The sequence below is a fragment of the Fonsecaea erecta genome (genome assembly GCF_001651985.1).
Source record: "Fonsecaea erecta strain CBS 125763 chromosome Unknown Scaff7, whole genome shotgun sequence".
NCBI lineage: Eukaryota > Fungi > Ascomycota > Eurotiomycetes > Chaetothyriales > Herpotrichiellaceae > Fonsecaea > Fonsecaea erecta.
The window spans coordinates 1,604,886-1,620,899 of NW_017387250.1; the positions used below are offsets into that span (position 1 = coordinate 1,604,886).

The 16,014-nt window shown below is 52.0% G+C and overlaps 5 protein-coding genes across 5 annotated transcripts; 4 read left to right on the top strand and 1 right to left on the bottom strand.

Moving 5' to 3' along the window:
- Positions 1-1,794: 1,794 nt before the first annotated feature.
- Positions 1,795-3,028, top strand: AYL99_08443 (hypothetical protein; the record flags this gene model as incomplete). Its single annotated transcript, XM_018839951.1, has 3 exons — positions 1,795-2,311; positions 2,399-2,774; positions 2,851-3,028. 3 exons carry the CDS (start codon positions 1,795-1,797, stop codon positions 3,026-3,028), a joined length of 1,071 nt encoding a protein of 356 aa, XP_018691072.1.
- Positions 3,029-3,514: 486 nt separating this feature from the next.
- AYL99_08444 (fanconi anemia group M protein) lies at positions 3,515-6,877 on the bottom strand (the record flags this gene model as incomplete). The annotated part of the gene is made up of 1 exon (XM_018839952.1): positions 3,515-6,877. The coding sequence occupies one exon, from the start codon at positions 6,875-6,877 to the stop codon at positions 3,515-3,517; it is 3,363 nt and encodes a 1,120-aa protein (XP_018691073.1).
- A 2,246-nt stretch (positions 6,878-9,123) lies between these two features.
- On the top strand, positions 9,124-9,826 carry AYL99_08445 (hypothetical protein; the record flags this gene model as incomplete). The annotated part of the gene is made up of 3 exons (XM_018839953.1): positions 9,124-9,292; positions 9,352-9,648; positions 9,702-9,826. 3 exons carry the CDS (start codon positions 9,124-9,126, stop codon positions 9,824-9,826), a joined length of 591 nt encoding a protein of 196 aa, XP_018691074.1.
- Positions 9,827-10,578: 752 nt separating this feature from the next.
- Positions 10,579-11,826, top strand: AYL99_08446 (hypothetical protein; the record flags this gene model as incomplete). The annotated part of the gene is made up of 1 exon (XM_018839954.1): positions 10,579-11,826. The coding sequence occupies one exon, from the start codon at positions 10,579-10,581 to the stop codon at positions 11,824-11,826; it is 1,248 nt and encodes a 415-aa protein (XP_018691075.1).
- Positions 11,827-12,493: 667 nt separating this feature from the next.
- AYL99_08447 (hypothetical protein) lies at positions 12,494-15,496 on the top strand (the record flags this gene model as incomplete). The annotated part of the gene is made up of 1 exon (XM_018839955.1): positions 12,494-15,496. One exon carries the CDS (start codon positions 12,494-12,496, stop codon positions 15,494-15,496), a length of 3,003 nt encoding a protein of 1,000 aa, XP_018691076.1.
- Positions 15,497-16,014: the final 518 nt, after the last annotated feature.

Consider the following 16,014-nt stretch of genomic DNA (forward strand, 5'->3'; position numbering starts at 1 on the left):
CAGGGAAACGGACATGTTACAACAATCCGCCTCTAGATTCTAAAATGGACCATGCACTGATAGGCAGGTGACATTGCAGAGACAGTCGCCGCAAAGATCTGTGGCCACCTTGCCGGCGTGGAGATAGTCAGGAAGATCGAAAAGAGTCAAGAATAGGCGAGGAGGACGCCCAGTCGCTCAACCACGTTGTTGACAAAGTAAAGAGTGAATATCGACGCCGCGGGGGTTGACGGATGCAAGCACGACTCCAACGAGATGCGAAATCGCACGCACATGGTCTTTGCAATAATTGCAGATGCCCGACTAGTCATCGTTGCTCCTTGAATTGCTCAAGCACACTGCTGACCTGCACGTAATCGCGACCTACAAAGGGCATTCCCCGTATCACTTTGACGCGGTTGGTTCATGCAGCTCTCCTCCCACCAAACGATTGATGTGTCTCTGGTGTTGCGGAAATGGCTCCACATTCTGGTCAGAACTGGCATTGGTCTCGGAGAATGTGGAAGAACAGAACTCGTTCTGAAACAGCGCGACCTCTGCCCCTGGGAAATCCTGGCCGATACGGGAACTTCCTGCGCGTCTTTGGTGCTCTGTGAATTGAGGTCCTTGATTCTCCAAAACCGGGCGAGAAACCTGAGGTTCGGATTATCAAACGGGACCTCGTTAATTGCGACACTCCAAAAGAGACATCAAACGAGAAAGCAGTGGGCAGAGAACGGTATACTGGCACGGTAAGCACGGTTCAAGAGGACGAGATCACGGACGAATCGGAGATATCGAGACGTGTGCAAATGCTATTTGGTATGCGTGACACCATATCCATGTGTTGACCAAGCCGGATCATCTTGATAGTGTGCATGTACGATAGGTACGACAGCTTAGACGCTCAGGGGTTTTGCGGAGTGACAATTGATGAGCAGACAGATCCCTAGCCATTACGCTGATGGATGGAGGTATATCATTGCTTCGCCACGTTTCTATCGACAAAACTCCAATACTCTCAGTAGGCACCAGGCAGCCCGTGGCCTATTCGTGGCAAGGCTGCTTCTAACATACCAGTCCGTTAGTCGACAGCTCAACGCCAGGATGGGACAATGGCAGAGAGTTAGGGATGATGAGGTCGTTGGCCAGATGTCGGGTCTTCAAGTCTGATGGTATATCTCTCTGGGTATGTATCCATGGGTAATCCCACATTCCGTATTTTGAGACTATGTCCATATAGGATCTACAGATTGGAAATCAACACTATCCATTCAAGCATACGCTCAAACCTACCATGATCTGAATACTTGGGGTTTCTCCAGCGATCAATCAATCAGTAAGTCAACCAGCCAATCAAGGGCACTGGCGTGACGTTGAACGAACCGTCTCTCTCTACAGACCCTGTCCCGAGAACTCCATCTGTTTCAGATTTTGAATATTTGGTTTTTCGGGTTTGTAAGCGATGCATACGAATTGAGTTTCGATACACGAGAAGAGGCGATCCGAATCCCCCAGTGGAATATGATTTGCGAGGCTGAATCCATCTGGCGGACTTTTGCGCCGGATTGGTCATAGTCACTTTTTTTGATGTCACGGTTACTGCTATATCGATCTTCGTCCTCTGAACAAGTAGAGGTGCTAGACTGTAGTGCTGTCTGGATCTTTCTGTGTTGTCACTGCATATAGATGGCTATGATGCTGACAAGACTGCGGTTGTCTCAGGGTACAAAGACACGGGCATATCTGTCCATATAGAGTTGGTTCATGTGATCCGAGTTCCTTGAAGTAAAAGTCATCGGAAATAGGCCAAATATGGCTGCTGTCAACATCACATCCCGCAGCGCCTACCGGCGGACCGACGACTACACGCCGGGCAAACCGCGGGTGCAGCTGGTGACAGAACCACTCCCGCTTGCTCTGGCGGCCACGTCGGTCTTGATCAAGGTGCACGCCGTGTCACTCAACTACCGCGATGCCAACATCGCCAATGGGGGCAACCCGTGGCCGGTGACGGCGCACGGGATCCCGTGCAACGACGCGGCGGGGGAGATCATCGCAGTCGGTGAAGGCGTGAGGACCCTCCAGGTCGGAGATCGCGTGGCGCCCATCATCGACACTGAGAACCTCACTGGGCGTGAAGCGACGCGATCGTGGCTAGCCGCCGACGAGGACGGCGTGCTCGCGGACTACCTGGTATTTGGTGAGGAGAAGCTCACCAAGCTGCCGCAGCACCTGGACTGGGCCGAGGCCTGTCTCATCCCATGCGCTGGGGTGACGGCATGGACGGCGTTGAAGAATGTTGGGGTAGGGAAAAGTGTGTTGATCCAAGGTGTGTTCCTTCCTGTCAGCTCAAGGCACGTGCATGTATATAGGGAATGTCAGAACCCTCCAACTGACCAAAGACGGATGTGACGAGGCACCGGCGGCGTCGCCATGATGGCCCTGAAGCTCGCGCGTGCGGCCGGCCTCAAGGTGATTATCAGCTCATCGAGCGACACCAAGCTGGCACGGATCCAGGAGCAGTTCTCCGAGAAGCAGCGGCATCAGCCGCCGGCGATTTCCACCGTTAATTACGCCCGCAATCCTCAGTGGCACGAGGAGGTGCTGCAGCTCACCGACGGCGAGGGGGTGGATCTGGTCGTGGAGATCGGCGGCACGCAGACCTTGGTCAAGAGCATGAAGTGTACGCGGCGTGGCGGGATCATCAGTCAAGTTGGATATCTCAGCAAGCAGAGCCTGGACGACCTGGCCGAGTTCCTCCCGCTGCTCATCGATCGAAGAATCATCCTGAGGTGAGCGAGCGAGTATTCCTCCGTGATGCGCATGCTGAAGTCGCCCAATGCCACGACGGAGACTAAGTCTAGGCAGGGGAATCAACGGTGGATCGAAACTCGAGCAGGAGGATCTCTGTGCCGCGTTGTCGGCTACGCAACTGAGATTCAACGACATCATCGACAAGGTCTACCCCTTCGCGCAGGCCGACGAGGCCATCGAGGATATCTGGCAGGGACGACAGGTGGGGAAGCTCGTGATTCGGATTCCGTGAGAAGGAGAAGGAGAAGGAGAAGAAGGAGAAGGAGGAGGAGGAGGAGAAGGGAGAAGGGAGAAGGGAGAAGGGAGAAGGAGAAGAAAAGTGGACAGGTTTCATACCCGCGAGTTCATTCTATCGGGAATAGAAAGAAATGTGGTCGGCGTGCTTGCAGTCGAGCATCAGGGAGAGTTACCGTATAGTAGCTCTCACAGCCGTAGTCCTGTACATAAACCGATCTGTGCGAGGACATCGGATGACCCTTGTTGACAATGGACTTGTGCGGGCGTTGCCAACATCGCATGTTCATGCACTAATCTCGTAGTGCTACTGGCAGTCGATCGTTTATTGTTGGCAGATATAGATGTGATCATGTAAGCCGACTCTTGCAAGGCAACAATTGTTTCAGCATTCTCAGGGAACCTATTATCCAGCCATTCAACCCAGTTGGAAACCACAGCCGAGAACATATAAGGTACAATCACCTCGAAGTCTTCCTGGACGTTATTCGTCGTCATCACTGTCGATCACTCTCCTAGCACCTTTCCGGCGCGCGTGGTTCGTGACTTTCTCTCTCGCCCTCGGAGAGGCACGCATCGCAGCACTCCGGACTTTCACCTGCTGTGCGTGGATCTTCCTCGTCTTAGGGGAAAACAGGTCCTGTAGATCAGGCAGGTAATCGTCTATCGAATCGTAATCGATGCTTTGCTGCGAGACGTTAAAGCGCTTCTCGACTCGGATTGCTACGTCCTTGTGGACAGGGGATGAGCTACGTAGCTTTCGTAGCGGAGAAAATAGATCGTCGTCTGTGCCACCATCGCTCCCTGACTTGGCTTGCCATCTGGGCCTTGGTGGGGGGCAACCTCCAACATCTTCTCCATCATCGATGAAACTGTCATTGTCGTCGTATTCGCCGATGGAGCTGCTCCTGACGGCGTCGCTGGCCACGTTTGTTCGGGTATATGTCCGAGATTTCAACTTGCTGCTGGAAGCTTCGGTCGTACGCGCCGGTTTTTTTGCTTCCGACAATTCGGGCAAAGATCCGTCGACTTCTGGCAACACCCCGTATTCCAATGGGCGACTCCAGCCTTGCCTTGGATCCCGCATGGCTTCAAAGGCTTTCACCAAAGTCTTAGTTGTCCTTGAATGTTTGACAGCATCTGTCTTGCCCAGGATTCGCTGTTGATCTGGGTAAGCATCGAAGCGCACACACTGGATATATTCGTCCTCGACCCCCGCGAGTCGAACATAGCGGTCTTCAAGTAGTCGCTCCTCTAACTCGGACAGAAGGACATCCTTCAAAGGAGGCAGTGTAGCCACGTCACGGTCGTTTCTTGCCTCCGGAGGGTTCGATGTCTTCTCTTTCGTTGTAGCTGTCGTCTTTTTTTTTCCCTTGCCCAGGAATGTGAAGCCCGTCTCAACGCCATCCGGCATGTGAAACTTCTTTGGTGGTTTTTTGGCCTTTCTGGCTTTTCGTCGGCTCGGCTCAGCCGAGCCAGGTTGCGTGTTCTCAATCGGGATCTCTATCACACGCTTGTCAACGGCGGGAATGAGTTCTTTTGGGACGATTCTGACCGATAGCTCTTCGTGGAAATTGAATTCCCTGCCGCTTGCTATCTTTTCTTGCATCTTTTGATAATTGTCCTCCGAATGGGCAAAATCGGATTCTTCCTTGCCCCGCATCATGAGCAAGACGATGTTTCCCGCCCGTTTACGCCCTGTTCGACCCATGCGTTGGAGCATCCGAATCGGCGATTTCGAGCAGTCATAACACACAATCAAGTCGACTTCGCCAATATCAAGCCCCTCTTCCCCGATCGATGTGGCGACAATTGTATTGTATTTTCCAGCCTTGAATTGCTTGATAACGTTCAACTGCGTCTTTTGGTCCATCCCTTCAGAGCCACCCTTCGTGCCTGACTGCCCCACAAAGACATGTGCTCGGATCATAGGACCATGGCGACTGAGTACCCTCACAATCTCCTCTGCGCTGTCTCGATAGTGGGTGAAGATCATGATCCTTGTGCCCGAAGAGCCAGTACTGTGACTGCCACTGGCACTCTCACCAGCGTCCATGAAATGGTTGAGCACAACCGTCTTCAAGTAGGACAATTTCGGATGCCCGATGAAATCCGGGTTGTTGATCCATCCTCTCAATCGAACCATCAATTTCTTAAAGTTATCGTCGTCCACAATTTGTTTCGCGTATTTCCCACCGCTGGAGGCTTCATCTGCGAATAGTTTCATCTTGTGGTAGAAAGGCCCGATGCCATGGTATTTCAACAGCTCGATGTTGTGGGCCAGACTCATCAGAGTGGTAGATATCGCTCTCACCATACCTTTCACAGAATGCTGAGCTCTTCTGCCTGCTTCTGAAGACTGCCACCTCTCCCAGGCCTTCTTCAGACCGAACAGGGTAATCATTCGTGGATCCTTCCCCCAAGAGGCGCCTTGGGAATGCAACTTATTCAGCAGTGGTTGCAGCGCTGCTGAAAGCATCTCCAACGACATAGTTATCTCCTCGGAGTTTTCAAAGACCTGGATTTCGACATTTCGCCTGTGGACGAACTCGCGTATATCCAGAGATTCCTCGGTCCTGATCTCGACTCTAGCGATCCCAAGACCATCGATCACTTCTTGTACCTTTTCTACGTCTTTGCCAGGAGTTGCTGTGAGCGCGAGGACTCGGAAACTGGAGTTGAATCTTCTCAAGAACTTGACCACCTCCACATACGCGTAACTTCCAGTCGCTTTGTGTGCTTCGTCTACCACAATCAACACGATCCTTTTTGGATCACAGTAGCCATGTTTTAGATCATTGATCAAGGTCTGAGGCGTCATGAAGAAGACCCTTTTCTCTTGCCACTCCTCTGCCCTGATTGCTGGCGAGACCTCTCCAGTCAGCATCGTGGTTTGCGATCGCGGGATGCCAGCGATATTGAAGCAGGCATCAACTTGCTGTGAGACGAGGGGTTTTGTCGGTGCGACGAAGACAATTTGCGCCTTTGTCGTCCATCGGTACCAATTCAGCATGATAGTGGCGGCAATGAATGTCTTCCCTAAGCCAGTCGGCAGCGCAACCAGAATGTTGTGGAAGAGACCCTTATGCACAATATTATATTGGTAGTCTCGGATTCGGCCAAGGTTTGTAGGATAGACCCACGTGGTCATTGCCTCATAATTCAACTCATGGTGAGACAGAGGCTCATTTCGGTTTGCTAGTGGCCAACTGTGCACTCTGGATTGCGATTGCGATTGCGTTGGTGCAGACTGTGTGGTATGGATCCCGTGCAGGGTTGTCTGACGGAACGAGTTGGATTTCTGTAGAAGACGACGTGGAGCAAGATTGCCATTGAGGCCGCCTTGTATAGGTACTGAGAATGTATTGCCATTGCTAAATGTTGGGTCACCATAGTCACCCAAGGCCTCGAAAAGTTCGAGATCGTCCTCGTCTACTTCAAACTCATCGCTGTGCGTAGCGCCCTCGGGTTGTCGGCCTATGATGTTAGTTTGACGTTTGGCAGCAGAAGACGAGGGTGAGGGGATCTTCCGAGGTTTCATCCATCTCGGTCCTCTGATTCTGGACGGACTGGAATGTTGCTGAGTTAACTGGGTGACGAAGGTGTCCGGAGGGCGGTCCCCATACTGAGGGACATGGATACGTTCTTCATACTTGGTTTTTTTGGTTTCTCTTATAGTCTCATCATCGTTTGGCGGTAAATCGTATTCGTTACGCTCCACGAATGGACTGTCATCGGAATGCGAGTCAAGACGGCGACGCTTGCGGGCACGCGGATTAAGATCTTGTTGAGAGCTAGGTACTAGGACATCCGAGCTGCATCCGGCCTCATCGTCTAGGAAGTCCATGTCTTTGGCGATTTAGACCACTGCTGAAGAGATGAGAACTCCGCGCAATGTCAAGAGTTAATGGTGGAGAAAGTGAGTGGCGCGTCATGCGCGCCAAGGATCGCGACGCGACGTCACGTGATGGAAGTCGCGTCTTTACTATATGAAGTCTCTCGACGCTGAGATTATTTATTGAACTCACACATCACCGTTTTATCGTGTGTCCATAGTCCATTGATGGGATGCCCGGCCGATCTTACAGGAAATCTTAAGGATCATCCGTGGACCTGCTGCTGGACCCTTTTCCGCTTTATAATACAGCCTACCCGCACTCAAAGATACACGGTGCGGCGATGAAGCCAGGATCCTGGGTCCTATGCAGGCTGCTGCCGTATTGTTCTGTTGTTCGGAACAGTATGCATGAGCTCATCTCACTTACCCCTCTGGCGCGACTGATGCGAAGTACCTGCAAAAACCGCCGGATGCTACCATCAAGACCGGGATAGGGTATCATTCGGATTTTCCTGCTGCGCATTGACGTCTCGGTCCTCGAATCCACCCTTCGAAGGCCGAAGATCATCACCGCGACATCTACACTGGAGACATCGAAACGACTGGCGTCAGAACAAAAACCTTATGGCCATCTTGCGGGTTAAGGTTATCAAGCATCTCACAAAGCTTCTCTGGGATACAATCGTTTGTAGAGAATTCAATCGTCTGAGAACTGTGGAGTCGAGTCCTTCGCCGCCTACAAGGAACGTCGTGTAATCCTGGGACATCTACTGAGTATCAGCTGTTTCGACGTTGCCGCTCGTTGGTTTCTTTGTCGCTGGGATGCTCCGCTGTATAGAGGGCCAGAAGCGGCGTTGCTGACCGAGTTGCAGCGCTGCGATCCACCAACACTTCGTATCTTCTTCCTTTGATCTGGGAATTGACGTGGATCATATCCGGAGAACGAGTCAAGGGACCAATTACCAGCCAACCTTTCCATCAATAACCATTGAACAACCCTGACGGAAAATCCGCCGTGATTGACAGCTCTTTTACTAAAATTCGCCGTCATACCTGCCATTCGTCTGCCCTTGCGCCACACCGGATATTGTGGTCCGCTGGGAGCACAAAGTCGAAGCACTTGTAGAACTTTTCCGGAAGTTTCTGTCATCGGTCTCGCCATGTTGAGCCAGGGCTGGTGGTCGTGTACGTCTTGGGAACGCGACTGACGCCCTCTACGAAACCTGCGTCGGGTGAATCTGGTTTTGTCGCGACAGCACAGCGGCAGCCTTGTCGATGAATTTTTGCTCGCTACACATTGTACGTGATGTGATGCCAGTGGATCTAAGCGCCATCACGGGGAGGCAGCGCCTGGGGAAATGGAATGAGCAGCCGAAGTTCGACAGAACACGAGGGCAATTTCCGACGGTCGATGGTGGTCTGTGTTTGTACGTTGGGGGAAATTTGGCCCACAATGATGCCAACATGCAAATCCCCGATCGAGATCAACGGGCAGTGAAAACTCTGCGCCTATTCTTCCGGCAACGAGAATCCCGTCGCATACCTGCCGATAGATATGTAACAGGCACTCGGAGTATCGAGTTCTCTGCCTGGTGTGCGCGTCGAATCGTTGAGACGACAAATGAAGTCCAAGACTCGGCGCAGTCTGAGACATGCATCACTCGCCACAACAAACAATGCGGGCAATGGCCGGGCGCACCTCATTTGTCTCACTGGGCTGGGCAACTCGTCGAATCAGGCGTCACGGTCGGATCGGCCCTCGAAAATCAGCCCAAGAATCGTAACGTCCGATAGGGAAACCTAGCCTCAATTTCAGCTCCGTTGAAGCGGATCCCAGGAAACCCCTTCCGAGGCTGGCCAGTGGGCGCCGAGAAAAACTCGCTTCACGCTATCCGAAACAACTGTGCCTTGGACAGGCCTTGCAAAATGAGGAAATCCTGGGGAGATTTGACTCGTGCATCGCTTGCTAGCTGGGGAGGGCGAGTGTCAGAAGTATTTTACTCCCTGTTGCGCCCCAATCTGGCTGACCTGATCTGTGTTCTTGAAGCCATCTGTTGTTTGTATCCTCCTGTGCTGGCACTTTGCGCCGCGACACTCGTTTCTACGCTCGTTCTCACGTTCTTGATAGAGTCTGATTCGCTTTCACTTCCCTTCAACCCTCACTTTACTCCAGCAACTTCTGCCTCTCCTGTGGGTTTCTTTGCGACAACAGACATCTCGTGTAATTCCCTCCGGCAAAAGAATTCGGCATCAAGATGCGCTTCTTCACAGCTTTCACTACCTTTGGGCTGATCGCCTTTGCTGCCGCTCAAAATGCAACTACGACGGCCGAGTTGACCAAATCCAGCGTCGCCTCTTCGACTGGCGCTTCTTCTGCCGCTGCCACCGCATCCCTGAGCCCGCAAGTCAAGTGTCTGCAGTCCTGTAAGTCAGACCTGGAAGTGCCGTATCATGGATTGGTACTGAGATAGTTGATCAATTAGGTGGTTCGGCGGACGTGTGCTGCCAGGCGAAATGTGTCGGTGTCCCGTGCCCGTCTCAACTCCAGGCAAATGCGACCACGGAATGCGCTGCGCAATGCCCGCAGGGCAATGGTACCGCCGGCGAGACTCAACAATACGCAGACTGCCAGGCTTCTTGCATCAGCTCTTACTTCCTGACCGCCTCCTCTACCGCTGCTCCCACCGCCAGCCAAACCGGAAGCAGCTCGTCTGCCACGGGTACATTTGCTTTTGGACAAGGCAGTGCCACCACAACTGAGGGTTCAGCATCAGCAACCGGTGAGTTTCACAAACAAACTGTGGCTTTATTGAGTTACTGAAGACACTCGCAGCAGGCAGTTCTTCGGCAGGATCCGCTTCGGCGACAGGGTCGTCTGGCAACGGCGCCAATAACCTCCATGTTGGTAGCGTGGGACTCGGATTTCTGGCTCTTTTCATGGCTGGTTTGACTCTGTAAACCCCACCATCACCTGGTGGACCGGGGATGGCTTCAATTCTGAGAATGCTCATAGCTTTCTGGCGCATGCTTCCAATTTTCTGAACGACATTTTGACACGATGATTCTGGGGAGAGTTAACATTGAACGGTGGTAGCTTAGTTGTCTCCCTCTTTGGGCAACAGGGCCTCTTCTTGAAAACATGACTTGATCAATCATTCGAATTCGTTTGTGTGCAACAATCCCTTCCTACAGGCCAATGCTAGACCAGCTTGCCTAACGGAGCTGGGCACTGAGCTCAAGAGAGGCAACGAAAAGCCTCGGAACTGTAGTTGCTGCAAACAGCAGAATGCCAATTACATCACTCCTTGGCCTCGTGTGCTCTTTGCTCGGTGCTTTGTACCTGTTAACTATTATATTCGTTGAAGTAGGGACGTAGCGAATGCTGACCGCAACGGGCTTGGCAATGAGGCTGCGGATCTCAGGGCTTTCCGGACTCATCTCACCGTTGGATGCGCGCAGTTCTGATCTAATGTCGTCAGAGTGGCTCCCGAGCTTGCTGCATGTTTTTTTCTCCTTTCACCGCAAGAGGTAGGACTTAAGAGGAGTTTTTGAACCCATCTTCCATATCCTGCAAAGTCGATCATGTGAACCGTAACCCGCTTCTAGCACCCGATCCTGCCTTGTCGACTGTGAACCCGCGATACCGATGTTGAGAGCAACTTGTTGCAATTTGAGAAAAAGACGGGCATTGGAGTCTGGATACAAGAGCAATGGCAACGACAAAAAGGCCGGTCCTGAGTTCGCAGTATACCGACGACTACGAGTTGTCCACCCCTTCGTCTCGTGCCAACAATGACTTCCAGCGACGTATCGAAGCTTGGGTGGGCAGGTTGGTCACCGTCATCAGAGCCCCTAAACTCAGAAGAACAATAATGGCATTTGCCTTTGTCACAACCTGCTTGATCATTATGTGGATTAGGGTCATAGCTCCTCTCATTCAGGAAGGGAAATCTGCTTGGTCTGCCCTCAAGTCGAGTCCAGCGGTTGTAGACACCGTGAATGAAGCTAGCCATTCCAAGTTTCCGGGGATGGTGCTCGTCAAGACACTGGATCCTGCATTGCTGCCAAAATCTTCCTCGACTGATGCTAGCCACCAGTCCAAGAAGAAGAGGTTAATATTTGTTGGTGATATTCATGGTTGCAGAAAGGAGCTGGAGGCCCTGCTGAAGAAAGTACAATTTCATCCGTCAACAGATCATCTTGTTTCCGTTGGAGACATTGTTTCCAAGGGACCGGATTCACTTGGCGTGATTGACCTGTTGCGTCGCTACAACGCTTCGTGTGTGCGCGGAAACCACGATGACCGTCTTCTGCTGGCCGCGCAACGACTTCGACCGAAAGCGTCCGGGACGGGCACGGATCACGACCCAGAAATAGCACCCGTCGACGAGTCCGCTAAGGCGACTGACCCTGTGCAGAAGCTGGCAAAGTCGCTGAAGGCGGAGCATCTGGAATATCTACGATCTTGCCCGGTCATTCTTCGTCTAGGGGCATTGGAAGCTTTCAAAGGCGATGCGGTGGTGGTCCATGGTGGACTCATTCCGGGCCTACCCCTAAAGTCCCAGGACCCTGATTCAGCCATGAATATGCGAATCATTGACCTTGCAACCCGTTTACCCTCGAAGAAGCACAAGCAAAAAGGGAGCGTTGCTTGGTACAGATTGTGGAACAGATACCAACAGCTTCTTCCCGTGCAGCAGCGCTTTGAAAGCTTGAAGGATGATAAAGGTCGAGGACATGAAAACCACATGACTGTCATTTACGGTCACGACGCTAAAAAGGGATTGCAAATCCACAAATACACCAAAGGACTCGACAGCGGCTGTGTTTATGGAGGTAAATTGACGGCCTTGGTCGTGGATGGTCACGGGAAACAAAAGCTTTTTCAGGTCGACGGCAAAAACTATCGACAAGGAGCATCGCTTCCAGTGCATGTTCTTCGAGACGGTGCACACTGACATACTGCAGCCAAAAGGGACAGGCTGAGGCTGAAAGATATGGTGGCGCATAAAATGTCTTTCCAGCGTTGGTATTGCCGATGGGCGTTCGCCTGCCGTGGCTGAACCATGCAGCGGAACTGGACCCAGTCGCTAAACGGATACGTATGGAGGACAGTACACCCACCTTTACCGCGACGAGCGCGAGAGTGACCACGTTAACAAGGAGTCTCGACTGCGACTGAAGTCATCGTCAGAAATAAGACTCACCCACGCTGCAACCTCTTGCTCGGTGAGCCTGGTGGTCCCGTGGCCATGGTATTTGCATCCTGGTTCTGTGAAATGCTGGCTGGTCCATGCACCCCAGTGAATTCTTTCATTCGAAAATTCCCCTTTTGTCATCTCCCGTGTGTTCCGAAAACGGCAGGTTCTTCTTTCGTCTCACTTTGTCACTCTCGGCTTATTTTGGGCTCATTCAATCCTTTCTTTACGCGATTCCGCATTCAGCCTTCTTTCTTCTACGATCCCAGAGTCCCCTCTCATGTCAACAATGGAAGCTTCATCTTGTTCCTCGTACACCAAGGGTTGATGACACTCGAAGCTCAAGGCACGCTAAGACCCTCCATGAGAGATGGTGAAGAGCCAGCATTCACTTGAAGAATTACAGGTAGATTTTGCCCATTCCACAATGGATCCGTCCCATGAAATGTCAGAATCTGGCCGAGACGACAACGGGACGAGGCCGATTACTCCCACTGGCACGCTTTTCTCAGATGTAGGTCTGGGCATGGTAGCAACGCCGACTAAAGTGCAACGACCAGCGTCAGCAGCAAGCCGTCGGTCAGCAGTTGACAGCCCCAAGCGCAGCTCCTCTCCAAGCAGTGATCGAGAATTCGATCATGTAGACCGGCACCATCAAGTGACTTCGCATGCCATCGACTTTAGCCTAGAAACTGTTGTCCAACAAACTCGATTGGTAGGAGTGCCCAGTAATGGGTCACACCATCGACCGAGGGCTCCGAATGACGAAAACAACGATGTGCCCATGGACGAAGGCGGGCAAGCACAACGTCACACAGAAAAGGATAGGCAAGAACATAGGAACAGGGAGCATACGGAGAATCGCTTTGACAACATATTGCTCGAGGCAGAAAAGCTTCGCATTGACAATGTCGCACTTAAGAAGGAGCTAAAGGGTCTAGAGGAATATTGCGAAAAGCAACAGCGCGAGATCGACGTTTGTCAGGAGAAGCAAATAGCAACTCAGCGACTCGCTGAAAATCGCCGACGGGAGGCCGTGGATATCAAGAGATTGAAGGGCTATGTCGATAAAGAGCTAGCCGAATCACAAGCAGAAGTCCGGACGCTGGAGGGCGAGATTGCAAAGCTTCGGTTGCAAAAGCACAAGCTTAATGACGCAGAGTGGAAATATATGGGAGATATGTATGGTGAACTTGAACAAAAGAAAGAGGAGGTCAGCTCCCTACTGAATGAAGTCCAGCAGCTTCGTGAGTCAAGAGAGCTGTCTGAAAGGGCACGGAGAAAAAGTGAAGGTCAGCTCAAGAAGTTGCATGGACAGATGAAGCGCACCTTTAAATGGATCCAGGAGGCACACAAACAACAGGCTCAGAGAGATATGGAACAATTCCGGTTCCACGATGCACATTTCTCGAGCCTCCACAGGCGACGACCTTCAACCTCCCGCGGTTCCGTTCAAACATCGGCCACACAGCAGGAGACCCTCGGTGAGTTCATGTTCTCGCAGCCTCAAAGTGTGACCAGCCAGTCACTAGTTTCGTCTGCGCGCCAGAGCCTCGCAAGCGAAAAGGCTCTCTTCTCTAAGTCACAAACCTTCCCCAGCGGCATGACCAGCCCTCTTGTTCTGGGAATGCCTCCTAGGGCTCCGCGTGTCCCTGCAACTTCGCAATCGACATCCGTGACATCTGAGAGCATCACAGGAAATCGGATGCCAACGACAAAAAGGGTTTCATTTCACCCCCTGCAAACCCCGTCCGGGCCGCAGAGTGCGCCAATTCGTCGGCAGTCTGATCCTTCCCTCAGGAGAAGCAGTCTCAAGAAGCCATCCTCGTTGCGGAACTCAATGATCCCTGGTAGAGTTTATCAAGGGGAACCTGCTCTGGTGAAATATTATCAATGGTCATTGACCCCGTTCGAAAATGATGAGGCTCCGGCAGGGAGAACCGTGGCAGGTCGTTCTTTGTCCATGCCAATTACACAGAAAGAGCATGCAGAGCTTCGCGCGGCATTGCACTCTACGACTCCACTGCGCATTATATGGGACAATTCTAGACCTCCTGCGGTCTCTGAACCTGAGCCCGTAACAACTACAGTCGGATTCGTGCCGAAACCGGGATCACAAGGCAGCCTCACGGTCAAACCCGATCACACACGAGAGAGCACCTTGCACCATGCCTCAATCATCCCAGGGTCCGCAAACCATCTTTCTCGTGCTTCGACAGATAGAGTACGAGATTTACTGGCTGCATCTGAAGCCAGGATAGTAGTTTCACCAATCGGACCCCCAGTCTCCAGCTCGGTTCATGCTGTCAAGGATGGAACTGCAACTAGTAGCGCCATCGAATACCCTCCTAGTCCCGGATTGAGGAAACGGCAGGGCGGTATTTCAGCGAAAACGTTCTCCATCCGGGATCTTGAGCCTACGCAGAACTCAAGTCCATCGAAAGTTCCTCTTCCCTGTGCCGGGCAAGACAAAACCAAGGATGCTCAGCAAACGATTTGCACCAGCTCCGATTCATTCGACCAGCTTGGTCGTTCCAAATGCGTGAAGGGATATCGATGCCAGAAATCCCCAGTCAGAAAGACGACTATAGCAATGGCTACTGCGATCTCAATAATCATGGCTCTTTGTTCTCTGGCGCTGCTGGCATCATATACCAACAATTCGCCAACCAGGGCTCCTGTATTTTGCACAGAGGCACGAGAACATCAAGCCTCGTCTGTACCCATACGCGCACGTCTTCTGTGTCCGTTATTCTCTCTGGGTCACCAAGGACAGCGCGAAATATTCGCCAAGACAAAGACCGTGACAGATTGGCTGGCCGATACCTGGATATCGACGTCGACCGAGACGGAAACCCTCGCGGAAATCGCCATGCAGACATTGCGACAGAAACAAACCCAAACACAGACGCAGATGGTATTCAAGACTCAGACTGTTACAGAACCCTCGCTCCAGGCACATACAGAAATCAGGACCGAAACAGTGACTGTTTTTGTGGTCCTGTCTCCCTCACCGCCTCCAACAAGATCTTTCAGATCTCGAATCCTTCCATCGGATTCTGAACCAAACCGCCACAACCAGAGCGCCGCCGGACCGGTTCCGGGAGCAACGCCCTCTCTAGAGCCAGATGAGAACGGACATTGGCCTTGTTCTTGTCCGGGTACGTCGAGCACTCCATGTGGAAAGTCCAATGCCACATCCCTCTCTTCCTGGCAGCTTTCACGTCCAGGAGGAAGCATTAACCCTACAGCACCTGAGATCGACGAGCGCGCCAAAAAGGCCCGACAACGCAACTTGCACTTGCAACACATTTACACCGGCCCAACGTACTTGGGTCTAGTGCCTCCCATCCAACGACTCTTGGAGATCCTGCAGTTCAAAATTCTGGAGCTGCTGCTGGGTGGCGCCTGGGGCGCGAGAGAATACTGAATTCTCTATATCTCGATCTCCTATCCTGGTCGTTCAACAACGAAACGAGATGGAAAGAAAGGATCGAAACTGGCGCCCCCATCCTCGTCACGGCTCAGCAGACAAAATCGGTGAAGGGACCAAGCGAGTCCGAAGCTGCATAGGACTCCCCTTAACACCTCGGCAGCGACCCGGCCCGGTGGACAGGGAAGGCACTGTGTGACCTTCATCGATCTTGTTCCAAGAGGCCAGCTAACTCTCCAACGTCAGAGACGATTATAGACCAATAGATAGATAGATTGCTTCGCACGACCGGAGATCCCTTGGGAACTAGATATACAGGAGATCTACATGAGATTAGACCTTAGACAAGACTCAATATGGCAACCCTGTGAACGTACATATTTTACCACAATGTTTGGAGTACATAGGCAACACACTACACGGCGGCGCATGCCCGGACCATTCATTGGAAATGTAAAAGTATACTCCCGTAAGTATATAATAATACACTATCCAATCCTATATCGCATCGTACG